Genomic DNA, 24,294 nt, shown 5'->3' on the forward strand with positions numbered 1-24,294 from the left:
GCTTCTGTTCAATAGAAAAAAGGCTTCAGAAAAGCCTACTGCATCATGAAGAGCACAACATCGCACCTTCACACAAAAATAGGCAAACGTTGATAAAAGTGCTGGCCTCACCGTACCCCCTTTGATTCTTTCAAATTTCGGCCAATAAAAGGATGCCGTTCGTACTACGGTCACGCGCATGCAAATCGAGCAAGGCTTGCTGGGAAAAAATGGCGCGGCGATATCGATCACCCCTGGGGAAGAAGGTTGATGCACCCTTTACTCCCCGCGGCCATTTTGTTTCTGAGCGCGGGCATCGTGTGTTCAAAGGCGATTGCTCCACGTGTGTGTGGTGGAAAAGCAGATTTTCTGCAACATTTTACATCGAAAACCGACATCAGAATATAACAATTGCCACGATGATAACTGCACGGATGTTCATAGAATCTTCTTAATCAGGTAAGTGATTCATGTGTTGACGCAAAAGAGGAAATTTGAGGGGGTTTGATTGTCTTGGCAATACAGTCAAACTATTGTCAGCTAATGCTACAACCTCAACACAAATCGAATAAACATAGATAGATTAAACCACTGAATTCTCGCTCAGTACAAGTGAGGAAAATATTGTTATATAGGGGCGGATAGTTTTGTTGAAACATTGACCCACATCGATTTTGATGATGAATTCTTACACTTTGCACTACACTTTTTTTGTTTCTCCAATTCCTTAAATGCAAATGTTCAGAGTAAATTCACAGGGCGCACATATTTTTCTTTGAATTGTTTTCTTATGTGTTGGGAGTTAGATTTGACGACATGAAGTACTGTACATGTCATGTATATGTGGAGACGATGGATTAAAGGCCCCTGAACATGCTGTCCTGAAGTAAAACTTCCCAATGCCTTATACTTTCTATATCCCCTCATTATGTATGAACACCAATTTACATCCATACTCTAAATAAAATTTTGTTCTTTTTCAGAGTTCGTGGAATCTGAATGTTTCCCTTTCATCAGAAGTGTATGCTGCCTCTCCCTGCATCTCAGCAGTCTTTCCAGCCACAACAGCAGTCACTGAGGTACGAGCCTCAACCGTTCTGTAAGGCAACCAAAATCTATATTTCTATTACTAGCAGTGGGGCCATAATAATTTATACCAACACATTTGCCCAAATTTCTCTCATTCTTTTTTTATGACAATGTTTATGACTTCTTCTTTTTTGTGGGGCCTCCGAAGAATCCGCTAAATTTCTATTAAAAACGTTCATGTAGGTGAGCCCTTCTTCTCGATGAAATGTTCATACTTTCCCCCAAGAGCCAAACATCATTACACTGTATTTCTGTACTTGCAAACATGGAATTACTGTTCATGAATAATATGTTACTCTAAGCCCCCCCCCCCCAAGGATGTTGAAAAGAAATTAGCTTTATAATTTTGAATACATCCTATTAAATAGGTGTACTTGGTAGTTACTCATGTTGATGTATAACAATGTTGTTGGAAAAACACCCTTTACAGTAAAATGTAGTTTTAGGGAAAGTGGTAATTTTTTGTTCACCCCAAAAAAATTGAATCCGAGAAAGGCTATAGGCTTCAGGCATGAAGCCTTTCTCATGCATCTGAAAGCACACAATTTTATGCATGGACTGTAAATTTCCTTTCATATTTTGTTTTCAACTGTGATGACCATTTGAACCAAAACTTTCACTGGTTTGTTATTTATGTTTTTATTGAGGCACACCAAGTGAGGAGACTGGTGTTTGATAATTACCAAAAGTATCCCCAATCTTTGTTATTTTCAAAAAATTACTTTTAATTAGTTCATCATCACCTAGAAGGGGAAAAGGGGATCATCAAAGCCATTCATAGAACCAATAATTGCCCAAATAATAGGATTCATCAGAAAATAATAAGCAAACCAGACTAGATTGTTTATTTGAATTTGCAAGACTTTATTTGAACAAACTCATGTTTTCCAAAGAAAGAAAACAATAACAACAGTTAGTGCATCCACACTGTTAGACATTAACCCCCACCCACCCCTACCTCAAGAACTTGATAATGACTAACTTGTATGTTATGTTTCCGGAATGTTTTAATTAAAACAATTTTTGTTTTTGGGGTGCTTTGGCACTCCTTTTGCTTCCTTACTATTCATTTTAATATGTTGCTTAAATTGATGGTTAGAAATGTGCCAGTTGATGTAAAATTACTTAAACCTCATTGAAATTATTTCAAAATGACTTTTTTTATTATTTTTATGCACTTGTCAAGTGCCACAATTCAAAAATTGTATTTGTAAAATCAAATACAGCTTACAATTCATACTTGTATTTATTAAAAGTATTGAAAATGTGTATAGTTTCAAAATTCAACTTAACCCCCCAAACCTGTTAAATAATTATCCAAGAAGAAACATCAGCTGGCAAATGACAACCATAGCTAAGAAATATAAATGATCAACCAAGGAAGAAATGTAACCTGTTCTTTCAAAAAGGAGTTCACAAGGCTAACCAAAAAACTAGTCTCATGAAAACATAAATTAACTATTTGGGCTTTTTCAGAATATTTACAGAATCAAAGCGTTTTTTTTTTTTTCTTTTCAAACAAATCTAATTAAATTTGACTCCTTTATGGTTTACAGGTTGCATTTCTTACTTATAAAGAAGGTACAACATTGGTATTCATATACTGCATATAGAGTGCACAAAATTTGACACAAAAAAACATTATCTAAAACTTGCAGCGTTTCAAAACAAATTTCTTTATTTATTGTTTATTTCAAAACAGTTTTTACATCAAGTGGACATTTACATGAATGTTTACTTGCATGCTTACCAAAATTTAAGGTAATGCATGTTCACTAACTTCCGCATTAAACTTATAAGTTAAATTCACGATAGCGTAACTACCAATGTTGTATCTTCTGTAAAGGCCGCATCTTATAGCTTGTTCTGTGACTTTATAATCTCAATCTTGGAAAGTTTTTGAAGTCAAAAATGGCTAAGTCCACAAAGGGACACAGAGAGTCAACTAAGTGTTTTTTGTCAAAAAAAAAGACTAAGTCCAAAAAAAAAAGACTAAGTGCAAACAATGGCTAGTGTTTTTGGTCAAGTCCACAAAAAGTCAACAATTACTATGTGTTTATGTCAAAAAAATGACTAAGTCCAAAAAAAGACTAAGTACAAACATTGACTATGAGTTTCTGCTCAAAAATTACTAAGTACAAACAATGGCTAGTGTTTTTGGTCAAAAAATGACTAAGTCCACAAAAGGACACAGAAAGTCAACAATTACTATGTGTTTATGTCAAAAAAATGACTAAGTCCAAAAAAAGACTAAGTACAAACATTGACTATGAGTTTCTGCTCAAAAAATTACTAAGTACAAACAATGGCTAGTTTTTTGGTCAAAAAATGACTAAGTCCACAATGGAACTCCATTTTATTGTTATTTAAAGTCACAACAAGCTATAAGACGATACCTTTAATAAGGGGCTGTATTCCATTTTGATGTACCTAGCAATATAATCTTATGGTAATTTGAATTTGACGCCTTGTATAAGTGTCATATGCAAATTTCTAGTTGATTACATGTTAGTGTACATTGACTATGGGATACAGTCTCTTCTGCACCCCTATAGGGGGTGTACTTGGTTGATCATGATTTTAATAATAGGGGGGGTAGGGCCAAACTTTTTACGGAGTTAATTTCGAACCGTACAACGGCACGAGAAATTTTTTTGGCTGACTTAGTCTATATAAAAAAGGCAATTTTTAAGGGATTTTTTTGATTTTTTTAAGCACCACTGAACTGTAGAAGCAGCAGAGTTGCGCAAACGTGTGAGCCAGTTGGTGTGGTCAACTACTATCTAGAAAGTGAAGCGACTTAATGATCTAAGTATTAATGGAAGGAAAGCATTTTATTAAGTTAAATCAAGTTAATGTTTCATTGATAGTCTGTTTTACCAAAGTCCTGCTTTACATGATTGACAAACTAAAAAGATTGGGGTTTTTTTAAAGTCCGAAGCCAAAAACAAACTAAAGATTTTTTTTCAAAGTCCAAAACATAAGTCGAAAGGATTCTGTTGCCGGTTAAAATGTTTGATGAATCTGTATCAAGTGTACCATCGGACGTCTCCCCCTGTTCGGGCAAACACGTCGCTAAGTTCTTGGAGTCAAGTTTCAAGCTTGAATTTTGGTTGAAGTGTAAAAGGACGTTTCCACTCCGTCACCGATTGAGTCCTGTACCATCAGAATAACGAAGACTTCAACCCAGATGATGATGCGCTGATCAGAGAAACAAGATTCCAACATGGCGGCTGAACTTGAACAATTTTGTTAATTTTTGTGACGAGCACAACAAAAACAGAACTAAAATACGCATGTTTTTTTCAATATTAACAGCATACTCAGGAATGTATTGGTTTCACTTGCATTAGAAGTACTACACTTCTGAATAAATTTTGTTTCATATCAATCATAAATTTTGAATTTGTTAAAACATCGCAACATTTTAACAGTGTGTGTGATTACATGTTCAAATAAAGTCAAATTTCAAAGTCAAAAGTGAGGTTGTAAGAAAACATCAGATTTGCATCTTCATTGCATCGAGTATCATAACATGAGATATTGTAGATGACATTGGGTTCATGGAGGATAACTAGACTGAGAAAAAAAACTCTTAAAAAAACCTAACCTATCTCTAAACAAATTCTAAACTCCCAAGTACAACAAAGTTTCAAATCCTACGGAACTACAAATTGCTGATGAAGTCCCAATTAAGTATTGAAAATCTAGGATCAACAACTACTCCTACTGATTAACTTCATGTAAATCTGCAAACCAACCACTGCATGCTAATGATTTAGTATAAATTACAATTTTTTCATAAAAAACTGTCTGACGTTGATGTCGGGAAAAGTAAGGTTTTATCAGTGACGATAAAATCACTGATAACTTAGTGTATTTTCCACCTAGAAAGACCCCTGTGATTCTGCAAACAGTGTTTGACTAAAGTAACAAAGCGACGTCTTATTTAGAATACCTATTCCTGATGTTTCTTTTTGGCATAATATTCATAACAAAATTAATCTAACAAGCGAGTTGAGAAATAACTAATAGTGTTTAAGTGATTTATTTAATAATTCTACACTAATAATGGACTAGTGTGTATGCTCCCTTTTCCTTAAACTACCTAGCCATATGACAAATTACTGTTTATTCTGAGGTTATTTAACTGAATAAGTCTACACTAATACTGCTAATACGCTAATAAACACCTAGTTTGATCCATTGTACACTTTGCTGTTGTACATGTTGAGACAATCTCATGTTTACATTAAAAGAATTAAAATAAGTGATGGACATCGCACAACATACAATTGTTATACTGACAAAAACTAGTAGCTTGCATTTGTTCCCAACAGTTCTACGGGTTTAATATCATAAACTTGCCTACTGTTTTTAGAACCTGTCAAAATAATTAATGACACAAGTGTCTTTGTCACTTTAACAGCCTGAATAACTAAGACTTCAACCCAGATAATGATGTGCTGATCCGAGAAAAAAGATTCCAACATTGCGGCTGAACTTTAACAAATTTTGTGAGTTTTTGTAAAAAAACGGCCTAGTTTCGTCACCAAGTTCAGTTGGAAAAGGGTTAACTAGTTGTAAAAATTGTTCACAATTATCAATAATTAAGACCCTAAAGAATTGAAAACACCTACTGCAGCTAAATTACTACGTTCATGAAAAATGTCTATTGGTCAACATCATTTGTAAATCATTTCCTCAACTGATTGTAGTTAACATACCTACTGTAGAATCAGTCATAGAGCCGACTGCTCAAAACCTACAATGAACCACCTAGTTAATTGGTCACTGAAATAGACCAAAAGTTAACGTCATAGACTGAATAACTAACGTCAACCAGTTCAACAGGAGTTTTAACTAACTCGGAAATCTTAACACTATTCTAACTTACGAAGGAGTGTAAAACCTACTCTGGCTGTGAATTAAACTGGTCACAATAACATAATGCACACCAGCATCTTTCTAAGCAACGATGTTTCTTCTACAATAAAGCAACCTGTTTACTTCCTACACAATCCCAATGTCATCTTTGATATCTCATTTTGATACAGTCAAAACTTCTTAACACAAGTGAAACCAATGTAAAAGCCTGAGTACCTGATTGAAATGTGAATAGCCATGTTCAGAATCTCGTTTCTCCGACCCTCGCACCAACATCTGGGTAGAAGTCTCCGTCATCCGTCAGGTCCAGAGTCTCCCTCAGATCAGAAGAGGATGTCCGGTTGCAGAAAAGGTTGATCAAAAAGTAGACCCGTTTACACAGGAACAGTATAGAGAGACGGGTACCAACTTAGGATAACAAAATGATCAGGTAAAAAATGTGAAAAAAGTGCTATGGTCCTCAGTCCTTGACACTTTCGATACAGGCCCCCAAAGACTTCAATAGGCAACCAAATCCTTTCTTTCTTAGGTTTTGTTTTTTTGTCAGAGATCGAGAAAGTTGAAATAGTTTGTCAATCATGTATGGTAGGACACCGGTAAGACAGACTAACAGCGCCACATTAACAAGATTTCACTTAATAAAATGCTTACCCAACCATTAACGCTTGGATCATTAGGTCGCCACACATTCCAGATAGTAGTTGACCACACCAACCGGCACACACGTTTACACAACTCTGCTGCTTCTACAGTTCAGTGGTGCTTTCTACAGCATTTAATGAATGGTAACCAAATAATTTAAGACATAGTTTTTCAAATTATATAAACAGCCAAGTACAACATTTATCATCCTTGAGTTGAAATAAAATGTATCTCTGAAATAAGATTTTTTTTTTTCATCAGCTGATGGCAAAAAAAAAATCAATGAAATTTAGAACTGTTAATTATTACTGTCACAGCAATGCAAAGAAGTAAAAACATTTTTCAAAATGTGACTGTTTCGTAAAAGATATTGTACTTTTAATCAATTTCATTTTGAGTTTGGGCAGGTGTGCATCACACTTATCCAAACATGTCGTGCCTAAAATTAGTAAATTTGGTTAAATTGATGACGTACTTGTATGTCTTGGAGATTGGTCCAAAGAAGAACACAACTTTAGAATGTGTTTTGGTTGCATTAATTGTCTTGAGTGCGTGCAAGTTGTACTTGGCTTCACAATCATCAAAGTATCGATATATAGAACCAGAAGCACTCCCACAATTTGAGTCACAAGCAAAATTTACAGAATTTTTTGTTTTCCTAAACCGATTCAAAATATTCCAACTCTGGGAAAATCTAGAAAAAAAAAGAGTTTTTTAAGCAAGCAAAGTTTTAAAAGTATGAGGGAAAAAAACATTTGCCAAGAGAGTTTTGAAAAAAGAGAAAAAAAAAAAATCTGTATTTTGGAAAGTAAAGTCAAACGTTCTATATAAAAAATGTATGCATTTTGTACGAAGTATTGTGAACTTGTTTTGTGGGAATGTTTCGCTAAAATGTATCAAAGACACTGGACACTATTGGTACCTGTCAAAGACTAGTCTTCACAGTTGATGTATCTCAACATATGCATAAAATAACAAACCTGTGAAAATTTGAGCTCAATCGATTGTCAAAGTTGTGCGATATTAATAATTTAAAAGTTGTGTGCTTTCAGATGCTTGATTTCGAGACCTCAAATTCTAAATCTGAGGTCTCGAAATCAAATTTGTGGAAAATTACTTCTCGAAAACTAAGTCACTTTAGCGAGAGCCGTTTCTCAAAATGTTTTATACTATCAACCTCTCCCGATAACTCGTTGTTACCAAGAAAGGTTTTATGATGATAATTAATTTTGAGTAATTGCCAATAGTGTCCAATGCCTTCAAGACAATTTATGTAAAATACACAAATATTATGCCTCGTTTGTTCTTTCAATCGATCAATCCACCCCAGGGGTAAGGGAGGATCGATCAATAACAACAATTCATGAAGGTAAACAATTAAATTTTAGATAATCGTTTTTTTAAACTAGCTATACAGCATGAGTATTATACAAATAATGAATGTTTATGAGTGCAATGGTGCGAGTATGTTCATGAGTTGAAAGATGGAATGTTCTATTCAACGAATCGGAGTCAGGCTGAACGGGACATTCCGTCTTTCAACGAATGAACATATTTGCACCCTTGCACAAATGAAAAACATTCATTATTTATTTTATATATTGTCCAAGTAGATCTTTGTCATTTTGATTGGAAGATACAAAGCGTAGGCCTACAATTTCTAATTGTGAAATTACACCTGTTTCTTTTGGGTTGGCCTGTTTGACACGATGCATTCTGTACAGCTGGGACACGCAGAAGCCGAATGCTAGTAATGTGCCTTGCAGTAAAACTGCTGCGTTACCAAAGACACGTGCATGCGGTGATGTTTTTTGGTCCTCAGCATGCAATAGTACTTTGCGGATGGAAGGAAAAATGCACGCTGAGTGACGTTAGCATGCAATAGTACTGTTATTTGTCAACACATGACGGACACTCCTCCAATCAAATGGCAAGTATCTGCTTCGGTGTTATATAACATAAACTAATGTAAGCAAACACCGACAGTTTAAAAACACCTTTACCACAGTTCGGCCATTTTGTCTGGTTCCTGTGTAACTCTCAAAGTTTGAAAAAAGGAACCAGACTAAATTTGGATGTCAAGCCTCATTTTGTTTCTTGAGACAATCCTGATGGCACTGTCATTGATAAAGGATCCTTATCTTATTTAAGTACCCATAGTGGGATGGATGCTCGGCATCCTCATCAGTAACATATCTCTCTGGCATCAGGTGGTCATCGTCATTGTCATCTTCGGTGATGATTTCAACTCCTTGTTCCAGTGAGCTCTTGCCTTGAGTTCCTCTCAGTGTAGACCGATCCGAAGATGTTGATTCTCTTCAAGAGTACTCAATCTCTTGATGCCTGTAAATCAAAAAAATAAATAAAAATTTAATTTTACATTAAAAATGAACCTTTGAAATAAAACAGTGAACGTTTCAGCAAAATGGGTCTACTGGTTCTGCTTGCTGAGAAAACAGAAAGAAGCAAACCCCGTTACAATAGCTATGAATCCATTCGAGGTAAAGATTTCGATACATCAACCAAGAACATTTGGTTTTTTGCAAACATTTAAAAAAAAAATGGCCAGGGGTTTCCTTACGGGCGGCGAACCCTTTGTCACTGATTTTTGCTCCTCTGTTTTCACAGGTAAAATATAAAACCTCTGAAACAAAACAAACCTATTTGTACATCAAAATATTTGGGGGTGTACGTTATTTTTCAAAATTTACAATGTCAACTTTTAGTTTGAAAAGGCGCAATTTTCAATCAAACACAGTTAAAAAATTGTCCAGGGGTTTCCTTACGGGTGGCGAACCCTTTGTCACTGAATTTTTGCTCTTCCGTTTTTCAGAGTTAAAAATATAAAACCAAATATTTGCAAAACTTACCAAATGATAAATCACCTAATTTGAAGTGACGCATTTTTCAATTAATAAACACAGTTAAAACATCGGCCTCCTCATCAGTAAGACATCTCTCTGGCATCAGGTGGTCATCTTTGTTGTCGTCGTCGTCGTCGACTTCATCTCCTTGTTCCAGTGAGCTCTTGCCTTGAGTTCCTCTCAGTGTAGACCGATCCGAAGATGTTGATTCTCTTCAAGAGTACTCAATCTCTTGATGCCTGTAAATCAAAAAAATAAATAAAAATTTAATTTTACATTAAAAATGAACCTTTGAAATAAAACAGTGAAAGTTTCAGCAAAATGGGTCTACTGGTTCTGCTTGCTGAGAAAACAGAAAGAAGCAAACCCTGTTACAGTAGCTATGAATCCATTCGAGGTAAAGATTTCGATACATCAACCAAGAACATTTGGTTTTTTGCAAACATTTAAAAAAAAATGGCCAGGGGTTTCCTTACGGGCGGCGAACCCTTTGTCACTGATTTTTGCTCCTCTGTTTTTACAGGTAAAATATAAAACCTCTGAAACAAAACAAACCTATTTGTACATCAAAATATTTGGGGGTGTACGTTATTTTTCAAAATTTACAATGTCAACTTTTAGTTTGAAAAGGCGCAATTTTCAATCAAACACAGTTAAAAAATTGTCCAGGGGTTTCCTTACGGGTGGCGAACCCTTTGTCACTGAATTTTTGCTCTTCCGTTTTTCAGAGTTAAAAATATAAAACCAAATATTTGCAAAACTTACCAAATGATAAATCACCTAATTTGAAGTGACGCATTTTTCAATTAATAAACACAGTTAAAACATCGGCCTCCTCATCAGTAAGACATCTCTCTGGCATCAGGTGGTCATCTTTGTTGTCGTCGTCGTCGTCGACTTCATCTCCTTGTTCCAGTGAGCTATTGCCTTGAGTTCCTCTCAGTGTAGACCGATCCAAAGATGTTGATTTTCTTCAGGAGTACTCAATCCCTTGATGCCTGTAAATCAATAAAAAATAAATAAAAATTTACTTTCACATAAAAATTGAACCTTTGACCCTTACCATCCTGGGGTAAATTTCACAAAGAGTTAGGACTGGTCCTCACTTAGGACTAGTCCCAGGAGATATTAAAAACTTTATGCTAGTCCTAAGTTGGATGAGTAACTTGTCTTAACTCGAGATAAGACTAGTCTTAACTCTTTGTGAAGTCCACCACAGATCCTTCAAGATCCAATTGCATGTTTTCTTTGTTTCTGTTTTGCTGAATGCTACACTTGTAACCATATTGTGCTTTACACACACGTCATGTAAACAGTGAATTTCTGCTTGTACTAATCCTCATGTAGCACTGAAATCTGTAATTCAGTGACGCTTGTGGCTCTTCAACAATGTTACCCCTGATCACTAGGCCATTTATTTCATTCATCAAACCAACTCAGCTCCCTTTGGAATAAACTGCCTGTGCAGCCAAATATGTACCGTATTTTCCTGCGGATAAGACGCTCGGCGGACAAGGCGCAGGACGCTAAAATGACAAAAACAAATTCAAACGTCAGCAGACAAGGCGCACCGCCGCACAAGGCACCTGTTTTACCGCAAACAAAAGAACACCTGGCGCCACCCGTTGTCGGTACATTGACACAAAGACGTAATTTGTTGCCTTTGAGAACCTACGTATACCGACCTTTATCCAATCAGCCAACGCTGTATATTGTAAATAACATAAAGTTCGGCCCAATCAGCGGGCAGAAACCATGGTCCACGCACTGTCTGAAGTTAATTTTATTTGCAACATGAACACAATGCCTCCCTGGACACATCCATCCGACGTCCCCACAAACTACGAGGATCCTTGCTGATACAGATACATTGCAACGACAGACGGACGTAGCGTGTGGGTGTAGTAATGTATATTAATTAACATTAATATGCACATGTACACAGTGGATTGCGCTGCTCAATCTCGAGATTGCACAACAGATGTTGGCGACCATGTGGGCACCGTATTGAACGATGTTCGACGACGGGTTGCGCTAAGCCGTTCCCACGTGACTGTGCGGATCCCAAGCATGCCCAGACATAGCCTGAACGTATGCAGTCAAATTCCATTGCGGACTTGAGAGCAGTGACTATTGGGCATCTATATCACGGCACGTTCATTGTATCCAAAGGGAATCACTGGATCTAGCGGCAGGGACCTTCCGGATAAAGACAGGGGCGCAGTCTAGCCTAGACAAGTCGAGTCTTGTCTCAATGCGTTTATTGCTGGTTCACGTATTTTTTACCAATAGAGGGTTTTTAACCTCACGCTATTACAAAGTTCCAAAACGCCCTCTAGCGTTCAATGTTTCTTGTATTTATTGTCACACTCACAGAAACAACGACTATAGGCGTGATATCTGCTTTTGTGTTGCGTGATTAAATTTACAGACCTCGGAACGGTTGCGTTTTGGGGCTAATTTTCTGTGTCGTTTTGAGAGATTTTCGAGTCTGAACTTGGACATCGTTGATTTTACAGGCAAGTTTCATGCAAGGGCAACCATGATTTTAACAACTGTTCCTACCCGAAGTTTTGAAGCAATACAATAAAATAAACCCTCAAAATTTACCACACAATAGCGGTTGGGTGCATGACGTTTGTATGAAGTTATTGACTGTCAATCGTTTTCGGAACGAATACCCGGCCACACAGAAAACGTTTGTACACTGCCGACGTCTGTTGGACCGAAAGCTAGACGCATTGCGGCATTAATGGAATGAAAGCACGGTCATGGGGAATAAACACGTTGCAGCATTGTTGGAATAATTGGACCGTTGGGGGTAGCGGCATTGTTCGAACGAAAATACGGTCACAGTGTCTGAATAGCCTTGTTCGACCGCATTATTGAGTAAGGATTCTTCACACAAAGATCGTTGATTTGAACTGGACATGAAGGTATTTTTTATTTCACGCAGTGATCATAAAAAAAAAATCAATCGTCAGCAGACAAGGCGCACCGAAAGATAAGACGCATCAATGTTTTTGGGGTCTAAAAAGTCAGATAAGACGCGTCTTATCCGCAGGAAAATACGGTAGTGACCAAGCTGAATAAATCACAAGAACCATCTCTGCCCTCACAGGTACCTACTAACCCCTGTGCAATCTATGGAAACAGTATGACAAACCGAAAAGGGTCTACAAGCCTAAAGCCCAGTTCATACTTCCTGCGAATGCGAAGCAAATTTTGTTGTCACAAACTCGCAATGAATAACTCGCAACAGTTGAACTGTGTCACAACCCCTTCGAAACATTCCCTAAGAAAGCAGGGCTGTGTTGCCAAAATTCACTGTGCATTTGCAGGAAGCATGAACCAGGCTTAAGTAGTCCTTAACTTACTTGCATGATGGGCAGAAATAGAAATCGGTTTGTCCTTCATCAGCTGATTGTGTTTGTCTGGTGTGGAAATGAAGTCCATCTTGACCGTACTTGGCACATGCCCTGTCAATCTGAAACCAGACCAGATACAAAAATGAAATTAAGAAGTGATGAAAAATAACTTAGCATTGAAAAAACCAATTTGTGATAAAGCGCCTAAGATGATATAAAACTGTGAAAGTTTCAGCAAAATAGGTCTACTTGCTGAGAAAACAGAAAGAAGCAAAACCCTGTCACACTAGCGATGAATCCATCCGAGGTTATAATTTCGATACATCAAAAAATTAAATTTGCTTTTTCCCTAACATTTTTTTTTAAATTTGCCAGGGGTTTCCTTACGGGTGGTGAACCCTTTGTCACTGATTTTTTTTCACATGTAAAATATAAAAGCTCTGAAATGAAACAAACCCATTTGTATATCAAAATATTTCGAGGGGGGGGGGGGGCTTGCGTTATTTTTCAAAATTTACCACAAGGTCAACTTTTAATTTGAAGTTGCGCAATTTTCAATCAAACACAGTTAAAAAATTGGCCAGGGGTTTCCCCACGGGTGGCGAACCCTTTGTCACTGAATTTTTGCTCTTCTGTTTTCAGAGTTAAATACATAAAACCAAATATTTGGGGACTTGTGCAAAACTTACCAAATGATAAATCACCTAATTTGAAGTGGCGCATTTTTCAATTAATAAACACAGTTAAAACATCGGCCTCCTCATCAGTAACACATCTCTCTGGCATCAGGTGGTCGTGTTTGTTGTTGTCATCGTCGATTTCATCCAATTGTTCCAGTGAGCTATTGCCTTGAGTTCCTCTCAGTGTAAACCGATCCAAAGATGTTGATTCTCTTCAGGAGTACTCAATCTCTTGATGCCTGTAAATAGATAATAAATATATAAAAAATTGCTTTTACATAAAAAATGAACCTTTGACCCTAATAACGTCCGTCGATATATCGAAAATACTCAAAAACTCGATATTTTTTTGACATCGAAATCGCCGATGTCACTTTTATAATCATATCGTAATATCGGATTTTCGATTTATCGAAAAATTTCGATGTTTTGAAAATTTCGATGTTCCTAAATGATGTCGAAAATACCAAAAGAGTGTCCGATTATTTAAAAGAAATCTGTGTTTGAGTATTGGAAAAGCCGTCGTCGTTATGTAGTTTCATCATTTCGAGTTGCTCTATTAAATAAAATACGTTTTACAACCAAGTATGTCTGCTTGTTCTTTGTGTTTTCGCCATCAGCCGCTGGCCCGTCGTCGCAGAAGTTCACGACTCCGCGGCGAGCGCACGGTAAAACCTCAAAAGAAACCACCGCTGGTTTGCAAAAATACCCCGCAAAAACTTCCCCGAATCAACAAGACATAACAAAACAAGGAAGAAAACAATCTTACGTTATACAGTAAAATAATCTTTCTATCAATCCAAGGTATCGTAATGGCGTCATTTGGGTCAAATAAGCCTACATGTTGTTGTTTTCGTAAACAAGCTCGCACTTCCGAGGAACTAAATGCTTCGCAGACCACGCTGTCGGCGGCTATTGCGTGCGTACCAGCGAAGACTTTGCTGTTGTACGGTTTAAGCGTGCACACCAGCGTGTGTGGTTATTGCAATTCGGGGGGAAAACCCGTTTGCCCAAGCATGCACAGACACGTGCAGTCTTTTTTCAAGGCGGTATCGCGTGATGCACTGCGTTATTTCGACAATAGAGGGCTTTCTCGCATTCAATTTTCATGCCTTTACTATAGAATGCTAAGTGCTACGAGCCTTTATTGGAGACTATGTGACTGCATCATATGCTGCTTGCGTTGTTTATTGTGAGCGCGGAGTGTGTTTTGCGGGACTTTCTCGTGATTTTTTTGGATGATTATCTCAACCATTTTCAACCGTAAAGGTACATTTAGTGTTGACAAAGTTTGAAGCGTCACTCTCCACAACAGCGGGCCTGTCGCACCAATTTTTTTTTTCCACATCCTACCGAAGATCTCAACTCAAAGCCGCCCGCCCGCGTGCCCGTCGGACAACTTGATTGACGCTTCTACGTCAATGCATAGGCAACTGACACTAATGTCGGCGGGTCACGCAACTCACAATAGTCTTGATGTCAAGACGGTAATTGTTAAGCGCGGTGTGTAGTTACAGCGCGGCGTAGCTACGGGGACGATACACACACCCTCGATCCCAGTATGTGTGTGTGGGTCAGTGCCTCGCGCTACTGTTGCATGTGTAACATCGCACTGTGACTGTTGCATGAAAGGCAGACAAATAGGCAGCGCCTAACGACTTGTCATCAAGTCTAAACTCACAAAGGCTCTGTGTCATTTTGAGACTAGGCGGGCAATCATGGCCAATCACGAATCGAGAATTGTGGTGAGCCAAGCCAGCGGTGTAGCGGCGATCATACTTTGTTGTAAAACCAGAAAAAATCGGGGCGCGGGACTACGCAATTTGAGATTTTTCAACTACAAACATGAGTATACCAAGTGCTGTATTTAGGCTTCATCTTGCGCGCGGGAAATACTCGATATATCGAGTATACTCGATATTTAATTTTCGATATATCGGTTATGGGAAAAAGCGATATCGACGGACGTTAGACCCTAACCATCCTGGGGTCAATTTCGCAGAGAGTTAGGAGTGGTCCTAACTTAGGACTAGTACCAGGAGATATTAAAAACTTAATGCTAGTCCTAAGTTAGTCGAGTAACTTGTCCTAACTCAAGATTTTCTCCTCTGTTTTTAAAAATTTTTATATAAAAATGTAAATCTGTCTTTTAATTCAGTCTCTGGACTGCGACAAGCAGATGTTTTTTACAATAAACCAGTAATAATAATAATAATAATAATAAAAATTAGACTGGTCTTAACTTTTTGTGAAGTCCACCGCAGATCCTTCAAGATCCAATTGCATGTTTTGTTTGCTTCTGTTTTGCTGAATGCTACACTTGTAACCATATTGTGCTTTACACACGTCATGTAAACAGTGGATTTCTGCTTGTACTAATCCTAGTGTAGCACTGAAATCTGTAATTCAGTGACGCTTGTGGCTCTTCAACAATGTTACCCCTGATCACTAGGCCATTTATTTCATTCATCAACCAACTCAGCTCCCTTGGGAATAAACTGCCTGTGCAGTCAAATATGTAGTGACCAAGCTAAATAAATCACAAGAACCATCTCTGCCCTCACAGGTACCTACTAACCCCTGTGCAATCTATGGAAACTGTATGATAAACCTAAAAGGGGTCTACAAGCCTTAAGCCTGGTTCATACTTCCTACGAATGCGAAACAAATTTTGTTGTCACTCGCAATGAATAACACGCAACAGTTGAACTGTGTTCAATCCTTTCGAATAATTCGCACAGAAAACAGGGCTGTGTCACCAAAATTCACTTTGCATTTGCAGGAAAAAGGAACCAGGCTTAAGTAGCGATTAACTTACTTGCATGATGGGCAGAAATAGAGGACGGTTTATACTTCATCAGCTGATCGTGTTTGCCTGGTGTGGAAATGAAGTCCATCGTGACCGCATTTGGCACATGCCCTGTCAGTCTGAAACCAGACCAGATACAAAAATGAAATTAAGAAGTGATGAAAAATAACTGAGCATTGAAAAAACAAACTTGTGATAAACACCTAAGATGAAATAAAACTGCAAGTTTCAGCAAAATAGGTCTACTGGTTCTACTTGCTGGAAAGAAGCAAAACCCTGTCACACTAGCGATGAATCCATCCAAGGTAATAATTTCGATACATCAAAAAGGCTTGCTTTTTCCCAACATTTTTTCGAAAATTGGCCAGGGGTTTCCTTACGGGTGGCGAACCCTTTGTCACCGATTTTTTTTCACAGGTAATATATAAAACCTCTGAAATGAAACAAACCTATTTGTATATCAAAATATTTGGGGGACTTGCGTTATTTTTCAAAATCTACCAAATGCCAACTTTAAATTTGAAGTGGCGCAATTTAAATCAAACACAGTTAAAAAATTGGCCAGGGGTTTCCTCACGGGTGGCGAACCCTTTGTCACTGAATTGTTGCTCTTCTGTTTTCAGAGTTAAAAATATAAAACCAAATATTTGGAGGCTTGTTTTTTAAAACTTGCTTAATGATAAATCACTTAATAAATATTGGCAAATTTTTCAATTAACACAGTTAAAAAATTGCCCAGAGGTTTCCCTACGGGTGGCGAACCCATATCACTAAAGTTTGCTCTTCTTAAGAGTTAAATACAAATCCTCCGAAAAAAAAAAAAAAACTACTTCTAACCAAATATTTGTGGAGGGGGAGGGTAATTATCAAAAGTTACCAAATTATAAAAATATCGCCTTTCAAAATGAAGCGCTGGTACATTTTTCTTTTAAACACAGTTAAAAAATTGGCCAGAGGCGAACCTTTATCACTGATTTTTGCTGTTTTCAGAGGGATAAAACCTCTGAAAACAAAGAAACAAAGAAATTTGGGGTTGCTTTTTCTTTGAAAATTTACTATTTCTTACCCCAAACTATTTCTTACCCCAAATTTTTTTTTTCAGGGGGGGGGGAGGGTTTTTTTCAAAAATTTCCAAATTATAAATATAATTTACCAAACTTTAAATATAATTTACCAAATTAGAAATATAACGCCTTCTAAAATGAAGTGGTACACTTTTCAATTAAAAACAGTTAAAAAATTGGCCAGAGGTTTCCCTATGGGTGGCGAACCTATATATCTGAATTTTGCTCTTCTTAAAAGTTAAATACAAAACCTCCGAAATAAAACAAAACTACTTCTAACCAAATATTTGTGGAGGGGGAGGGTAATTATCAAAAATTACCAAATTATAAAAATATCGCCTTTCAAAATGAAGAGCTGGTACATTTTTTTTTTAAACACAGTTAAAAAATTGGCCAGGGGTTTCCCAGCGGGTGGCGAACCCATATCACTGAATTTTGCTCTTCTTAAGAGTTAAATATAAAACCTCAGGAATGAAACTATTTCTTACCCAAAATTTTTTTTTGTCGGGGGGGGGGGATTATTTTCAAAATTTTCAAAATTATAAATATAATTTACCAAACTATAAATATAATTTACCAAATTATAAATACGCCTTCTAAAATGAAGTGGTACACTTTTCGAGTAAGAACAGTTAAAAAATTGGCCAGAGGTTACCCTACGGGTGGCGAACCCATATAACTGAATTTTGCTCTTCTTAAGAGTTGAATACAAAACCTCGGAAATAAAACAAAACTACTTCTAACCAAATATTTGGGGAGGGGGAGGGTAGTTTTTCTAAAATTACCAAATTATAAAAATATCGCCTTTCAAAATGAAGTGCTGGTACATTTTTCTATTAAACACAGTTAAAACATTGGCCAGAGGCGAACCTTTATCACTGATTTTTGCTGTTTTCAGAGGGATAAAACCTCTGAAAACAAAGAAACAAAGAAATTTGGGGTTGCTTTTTCTTTGAAAATTTACCAAATAATAAACCACCTTTTATTCAAACCAAAATTGTGCATTTATCTTTCAAACAATTTCATAATTGACCAGAGGTTCCCCAACGTTTAAAAATACCCTTTAAAAAAATGTGCTTATTTTTTTTTTAAATGTGCATAATAACAAATAATGAAAAAATAAATAAAAAAGGAAGACATGTAAAAAGGAAGCGGGCAGGGATACTAAAAACATGATTCTTTTTTAACTTGGCCTAAAACTCCAGTGTTTCACTCACCAGTGGTCCTAGGTCTTGCTGGCTGATGACCTTGTGACGACCTTCAGCATTCTTGCCAGAGTTGAGACCATGTAATGCAGCTGTAATGAGAAGGAAGACAAAAAGTGACTTTTCATTCATTCTAAAATATGCTGTCTGTGCTAATGATAGTGATAAGTAGGGAGGTCGACAGGTTTTCCATTTTTTTTTACGAAAAAACAAAACAAGTTTGGTACCATTGGAAAGCTTATCTCAAACGTAATCTAATGGTAGTAAAATCAACCATTTGATTTGCATGTGGACAGCTTCAAAACACGTAAGTCCATAGGCTGCAAAAAAAAATCTGTCAGGACCCCCTCCTCTAAATCTTAAATGGGCAGCTATGAGCAGCTACCTAGCGAAGAAACAAAGATATGCACACGATCACGAAGGTAAAGCTTTCAGAAAATATGAGTTTTGTACAGATTTGGTTGTTTCCATATTATCGCGGGATAACTTTCCGTATGGCGCCACCACATTTTCACTCGTTTTTACAAAAAGGGATATATCAATCAGGTAAATTAGATACTATATTATTTTATTTCGAATGAAAAAGTGGTGGCGCCATACGGAAACTTTTCCTTATCGCGATATATCGATATTTCGGTGAAAACCAAATCCATCTGATATCGAAATGGTTCCAAATTAATATCACGATATTCGATAATATCGCCCAAGCTTAGTACCTATCAATTCCTCAGACCTTCCTCTACACAAATATCAACATATCCCACATGACCTTAGGCTATCGAGGCCACAAGAGGGCTCACTTTATAAAAAAAACATTTTTGACACAAAATCAATTGAGTTTTCCCGCGACCCAAAATGGGCTCTCTGTTACGCGCTAATTTTCAAACTTTCAAATTTTCAAATCTGTGCTTTTTATTTAAAATTCCAATCAATCGAGAAAAAACTGCTTAATTGTGAAAGAAAATGTCTTCAGCTAACCACGTAAATCAAAATTTGCAATTAAATGATGTCTTTTGGGTGAGTTTTCACAAGCACTTCTCGTGTACAAACAGACACAAATCATGATTGAGGCCTTTCCGTCGACCCCCCCTTGGTGATACAAAAAAAAAAAATTCACTGATAATATTAATAAACACAACTTAACACAAGTGTTACATTTTGTTGAAAATCTGTGAATGAAAGGAATGTAAGGAAGAGTTTCTGTATGGCGCCACCACTTTTTCATTCGATATGAAATAATATAGTATCTAATTTACCTCAATGAGATATCCCTTTTTGTAAAAATAAGTGAAAAAGTGGTGGCGCAATATGTAAAGTTATCCATCCCTTTTTAGTAAAAATGAGTGAAAAGGTGGTGTGGCGCCATACGGAAAGTTATTCATATATTTTTTTTATACCAAAAAGAAAATTCAGTTTTTTTTGTAAACTACAAATTATCAGTCACATGTCATTTACATCATCAGAGTCAAAGGCATTGAGCTGAATTTGCATTATTATGTATTTAATATAATATTCAAAGTATGTTGCGATCAGCCTCCTCCCCCACCGCCTCCTTGGCCACGTCCCGACCCCGCCTACCCATTTTATGATTTTAAGAACGCACAAGTCCAGGGGCCATCTCACACAACTTTACAAGCTCGGGTTTCCACAAGAAATACACATAATTCCAAACTTACTTTTTGCATTTACTTTGTCAGGACATGTCTTGCATTTCATAGCTACCGTTCCTTTTTCAGGAAACGGTAAAATGGAGCCAAATTGCGGGCAAAATTCTCTCGAAGAAGCAAGTACCTCCTCTCCGTCCATGTTTTTGAGAAACTCTGATCCAGCATGCGTTTCTGAATGGGAGGCACGTGATTTCAAGCTGGACTTTATCTGCACATACAGCGTTAAACTTGGTTTAGGGTATCTGACTATAGGAATCGCGCCATCTGTTGGCGGATTGTAGAGTCTCCCGCGCAAAGTTAATGAGTTGTACTAATTGATGCACCTGCTGTATGATTTTGATTAATTCTGGTTAAAAATACCAAGCGCAACAGGATAAACAATGAAATAAATAAACATTATCCCCAAATATGAACCACGCCACATCTAAAAGAGAAATCCCTTCCCTTTGCTGAATAAAAATCGCTTTAAATTTGTTTTAAAAATCCCTAGAACATTACAAAAGTTGTCACTCACAAGGATGCAAAACAACAAAGACACAACATCATTATGTGATTTTGTTTAACCCTGATAATGCTGGAAAATATTTTTTGCCCCTGCTATTTTATGTTTAAAATTAATTGTCTTTTCATGTGTGTCCTCAAATGCATTTTGTTATTTTTAAACACAGGGATAAGTTTACATATTAATAATAAAAAAACAACAGGGGAGTAAAAAGTTATGTTTTAGTTGCTGCTGGGGGATAAGCGAATTGTTTTTGGTTTGAATTTTCAAATTCTAGTTTCGCTTGCAATTCTTGGATATTTTAACTAGCGTTTGGCGAGAGCAGACAAGTGAAGGAGACCGTTGCAAATACGCCTAAATCAAACAATAACGTTTTGTCACAAACTTCCATCCTGCTCCTCTTGAATTTCACCGACTGTATGTAGCAAATGTTGCCCAATTTTTAAAGTTAGATAATAATAAGTTTGATGTAAAAAAGTACATCGATGGAATCATGAATGATGGACCTCCGGGATGGCGTAGAACCCAAAGCTACAAAACGTATTACCTATAAAAACTTTCAAGAAAAATCCGCACTTACCATGTGTTTTTTTGGCAGTTTAAGTAGTATAAAAATCATCTCCAAACACCAGCCCTATGCCCATGGTTAGTAGCTAGGTTCCAGTGTCTGATGACAACTCTGCTTAGTGGACCCAGTTACTTGATCCAAGATGTCCTCAGGCAGCTTCTAGTCAGGGGTATGGGTATTCTGCCTCTGCAGTTTACGGTCATGTTTAGTGATGAACCAGTCTTAAACTTATTCCTTCCACGATCAAGTTCCATGCTTCTTCTCATTGAACCAAAGTCTCAGCACTCATGGGGAGACAGGTCTTTTTCCTCAGTTGCGCCACGCATCTGGAACTCTCCACCACTTAATCTTAGATCTTGTCTTTGTACCACAACATTCAAATCTCTTCTTAAAACTTATCTTATGTCACAGTTTTTAAAGGATTAATTTTGTTTGTTTGTTTTGTTTGTTTGTTTTCTTTGTTTTGTTTTTGTTTGTTGTTGGTTTTTCTGCGCATTGAACACCCAGCAGGGTGGATACGTGCGCATTACAAGTCTTATCATTATTATTATTTAGTAACTGAGCATTATTTTTTGTTTAATTTTTGTTCCTAGAAACATCAGTGAAAGAGTATAAGTGTTGATAACTCACCATAGAAGGGAAGCATTGATAATATCACACATGTGAAAGTGTTGATAACTTAACATAAAGGAAAGCATTGGTAATTTATCACACATTTGAAAGTGTTGATAACTCACTATAAAAGAAAAGCACTGATAATTTATCATACATGTGAAAGTGTTGATAACTCATCATAAAAGGAAAGCCTTGATAATGATAATTTAACACACACATGTGAAAGTGTTGATAACTTAACACAAAGGGAAGCATTGATAACTTATCACACGTGAAAGTGTTGATAACTCATCTTAAAAGAAAAGCATTTATAATTTATCACATATGTGAAAGTGTTGATAACTCATCATAAAAAGGAAAGCTTAAGTGTTGATAGCTCACTATAAAAGATGCACCACAAACTTCATAAAGATCTTAGATTAAGCGGAATTGATCTCAACTGCTAAGCAAAGTGACGTCACAATAAAAAGCATATTTTTTTAGCATCTTTATTGACAACCCATCTTGATGAATATTGGTTTGCGAAATCGAGCCCCGGGTGGATTTCACAAACAGTTGAGACTAGTCCTACCTCGAGTTAGGACGAGTTACTCGACCTAACTTAGCACTATAGCCTTAAGTTTTGAATATCTTCTCAGACTTATATAGTCCTAAGTTAGGAACGACTATAGTCCTAACTAGACAATAGTCCCAACTCAACTCTTTGTGAAATTGACCCATGGGATTCATAACTTTCTCCTTGTTCCCATTAATCAAACAACACTATGTGGGTCTACATGTTTTTAAATGTTTAGTACAGCAAAGCAAAGGGTTTATCACGACGGGGGGGGGGGGTTACTGTCTTCTTTACTTCATGTTGGACACTATCTTTTGATTGATGGCACCTTGTTTTGTGTTTTTAATTTACACATTTTTGGAGACATCGTCTATATCTACAGGCGAAATTCAACGGCCTCTTACTCTTATCGTTTAAAAAAATTTCGTTTTTTATATGATAAGTTTTTAGTCCCAAAAGCAAAGGGTCTTAGTTGGTTTACAATTTGTGTCACTCTCAGCAATTTTATCCTATCGATCACATGCTTGTTGTATTATTACTGAAGACTTCATTGATTCATCGCTCCTCATCTTGGATTCCATTGTACCGTTCAGGAACACGAATGTATCTGCAGCGTTTCATCTCACTAACAAACTCCCCTCCACGTGCTTTGCTGCCATCCACCCCAGCAGTGTCGCTGCTGTTGGACCCCTCGAGGCCATAACAATCCACAGTCTCTAGTGGTGTTCCTGTTGAGACGCGTGGAAATTCACCCCCGGGAAGTACCTTTTCCTGGAATTGTTTCTTGAGAGATGCCCAGCTTCTGGGTTGTCTTCTTTTGGGAAGTCTCGGTTTGACGAGGAGCTCTGGTAGCTTTGTGGTTGCATGGGTGCGATGACATGCTCTACCAGGTGGTCTCGAGTGTTTTTCATGGTTGGAGTTTCTTGGGGGGTTCTTGGGGTGGAAGCTGCCCCCACGACGTGAGTCTACCAAGATGTACAAAAAAAGTATGTCATATATATACAAAGTAAGAATCATCTTGATCTTTATGTAATAAAGCTACCCGGGACACTCTTTGGGTTTCTCCTCTAGACAATGGGGGAACATGTCAAAATTAATGGTATGATCCTGTTGGGATGTTGTTGTGAAAGTAAAACCCAATTTTTCATTGAAAACAAACGAAAGGTCAATGGTCTTCTTGCTAGACCTAATCTCGCAGTTAGCTCTCCGGTATTGGACATCAGTCGTATTATTATGGACCTGTTTAAAAAAATTACCACCTTGAGTATTAATGATATTACTTGAGAAAAGTATACTACAAACAGCTAAGCACTCGGTCCAGCCACATTTTGATGACTCGACCCTTTACCTTTAGCCTGTGGTGAATACGATTCCTCGTCTTCGTCCTTACATCTATCATCCGTCGTCAAGACCCTGACAGTGACACACCCTCCATATAGATACTCAGTATGCTTCATAGGTAGAATTGATACCTTCTCCTTAGCTTCACTCAGCTCCTTGAGATGCTTGGCTGCCTCTCTCTGTTTCTTCTCACATTGAGCGAGCTGGCATCGCCGTCCCTTCTCAATACGCTTCTCGACATTCTGAAGACGCCGTTCCTCGGCTAGGACAGAGGGCGGTACGGCGCTGTATTGGTCGATTCGCTTAGTGTAGCCACCCACAGGGTACATTGGGGACCTGAATGTGGCTTTGGCTCGACGATTTTTACCCATTTTCACTTCAAGTTTCTGTTAAGTAAGATGTCCAAAATGCTTTACCGTGGTGCCATGAAAAATATGTTGTACTCGCGACTTACGATG

At 37.3% G+C, this 24,294-nt stretch overlaps 1 protein-coding gene and 1 long non-coding RNA gene across 2 annotated transcripts; both read right to left on the reverse strand.

The window, feature by feature from the left end:
- Window positions 1-2,073: 2,073 nt before the first annotated feature.
- On the reverse strand, window positions 2,074-20,389 carry LOC139947289 (uncharacterized). The gene is made up of 8 exons (XR_011787343.1): window positions 20,264-20,389; window positions 18,600-18,679; window positions 16,328-16,437; window positions 13,519-13,748; window positions 12,839-12,948; window positions 10,227-10,459; window positions 9,468-9,700; window positions 2,074-8,940 (listed from the first exon to the last, which is right to left on the reverse strand). It is a non-coding gene; the product is annotated as an uncharacterized lncRNA (long non-coding RNA).
- Window positions 20,390-22,125: 1,736 nt separating this feature from the next.
- Window positions 22,126-24,294, reverse strand: LOC139939659 (uncharacterized). The gene is made up of 2 exons (XM_071935716.1): window positions 23,844-24,294; window positions 22,126-23,460 (listed from the first exon to the last, which is right to left on the reverse strand). The coding sequence occupies exons 1-2, from the start codon at window positions 24,205-24,207 to the stop codon at window positions 23,051-23,053; spliced, it is 774 nt and encodes a 257-aa protein (XP_071791817.1). The 5' UTR covers window positions 24,208-24,294; the 3' UTR covers window positions 22,126-23,050.

Source organism: Asterias amurensis, chromosome 1 (assembly GCF_032118995.1).
Source record: "Asterias amurensis chromosome 1, ASM3211899v1".
NCBI lineage: Eukaryota > Metazoa > Echinodermata > Asteroidea > Forcipulatida > Asteriidae > Asterias > Asterias amurensis.